This window comes from Phaethon lepturus, unplaced genomic scaffold, assembly GCF_000687285.1.
Source record: "Phaethon lepturus isolate BGI_N335 unplaced genomic scaffold, ASM68728v1 scaffold38547, whole genome shotgun sequence".
Lineage (NCBI taxonomy): Eukaryota > Metazoa > Chordata > Aves > Phaethontiformes > Phaethontidae > Phaethon > Phaethon lepturus.
In genome coordinates, this window is record NW_010553236.1 from 380 (window position 1) to 1,811 (window position 1,432).

Genomic DNA, 1,432 nt, shown 5'->3' on the forward strand with positions numbered 1-1,432 from the left:
GCATCTGACAGCCTCTGCACAGCCCTGCCACAGCAGTTCACTTCTGAAATCTATCTGAGAACACAGGACTAATAAATTAGAAGGCAGCAGCCTTTGCAAGTCCGGCACCTCCTGCCCAGCACCCGCCCGCCTGCAACGGGCCTGCTGGCCCAGCCTCTCCCAGGCCATGCCAGTGCTGCTGGGTTCAGGGGCTGCTCCCACGCTGCCCAGCCAGTCTCCTCCTCTCCTGCTCCAGAAGATACTACCCCAGGCGGATGCGGAAAGTGGCTATTTCCATGGGGTCCAGGTGGATGTTGGTGCTGTTGGAGGCCATGCCCAGCGGGTACATCAAGGTCAGCGAGGTGGGCTGCAGTGAGCCCAGCTCCAGCCCCTGGAACAGGCTGCCCAGGGCCAGCTAGGGAGAGAGGAGGGAGAAGGGCAGGTGGCCCAGATGAGTGGGACATGGTGCCTGGCAGCGCAGCACTGTGCACCATGCACGCAGCACTGTACCAGCAGCTGGTTCGCAGGCCCCCATGGCACCACGCTGACCCAGCCCAGGCTCTGCCCTTCCCCACTGGGGGATGCAGGACTCATGGAAGGCTTCAGACCCACTTTGTGAGAAATGAACATTCTCCAGCTTTGCCTGGGCAAGGGGCAGAGTGTGGCTGCATGCTGTGCTGTGGGACCAGCCATTGGTTCTGGGACACTGGTGCTGGGGCACCTGGGGGCCCCCTCCAGCCTCCATCCTGGCTTGGCACAAGCACAGGAGTCAGGCAGGCATGGTGCCAGACATGCCGGGGGCTCCTGCCTGGCTCTGACCCAGTGGTGAGTGGAGGTGGCAGCATAGTCTTACCTTGCCCTGGCTGGTGGTGCAGTTAAACCCCAGGTTCTTGGCCTCCAGGCTGCAGTCAAAGCCTTTGCGGTGCAGGATCAGGGCTGCCTCAGCTGAGGGTAGCGAGTCATCCTGCTGGGGAGCCAGGGTGTGAGGTGCAATGCTGGGGACAGCGGGTGCGACACACCCCGAGCGTCCTGCTGCCCCCAGGCCGTGCCTGCCCCGCTCACAGGGTGCAGCTCACCTCTGCCTGCAGCATCCGCAGGTTGAGGATGTGAAAGTCACAGGGGAGAGTGGTGGAAAGGGGCACGAATGAGCGCAGGGCTGGCGGGGCTGGCTTCTCCTGGGCCACGGGCATGACCAGGGCCTCGGCGTTCAGGTGCATGGAGGTGATGTGGCTCAGCAGGGAGGGGAAGCTGATCGGGCGGCCATCCTGCATAGGCCAAAGAGCACACGGGTCAGCACAGGCCAGGGGAGCAGCAGGGTCAGGCAGCAGAGCCTGGAGAGGGCCCACGGGGCCTCATGCTCCTTGCAGCCTCTCCAGCAGCACTCAGAGAACAGGCACCTGCCCAGCACCCCAAGCTGCACCCACCCAGACATGACACCCTCCCCAGCACCCAA

At 63.8% G+C, this 1,432-nt stretch overlaps 1 protein-coding gene across 1 annotated transcript in view; it reads right to left on the reverse strand.

Moving 5' to 3' along the window:
• Window positions 1-241: 241 nt before the first annotated feature.
• The window catches only part of MAN2A2 (mannosidase, alpha, class 2A, member 2), a gene marked incomplete at its 5' end in the record, with an annotated part of 8,926 nt that continues 7,735 nt past the window's right edge, over window positions 242-1,432 (reverse strand). Inside the window, 3 exon segments of the mRNA XM_010291478.1 lie at window positions 242-394; window positions 833-943; window positions 1,056-1,244. Of these exon segments, the coding sequence (XP_010289780.1) occupies window positions 242-394; window positions 833-943; window positions 1,056-1,244 (453 nt within the window).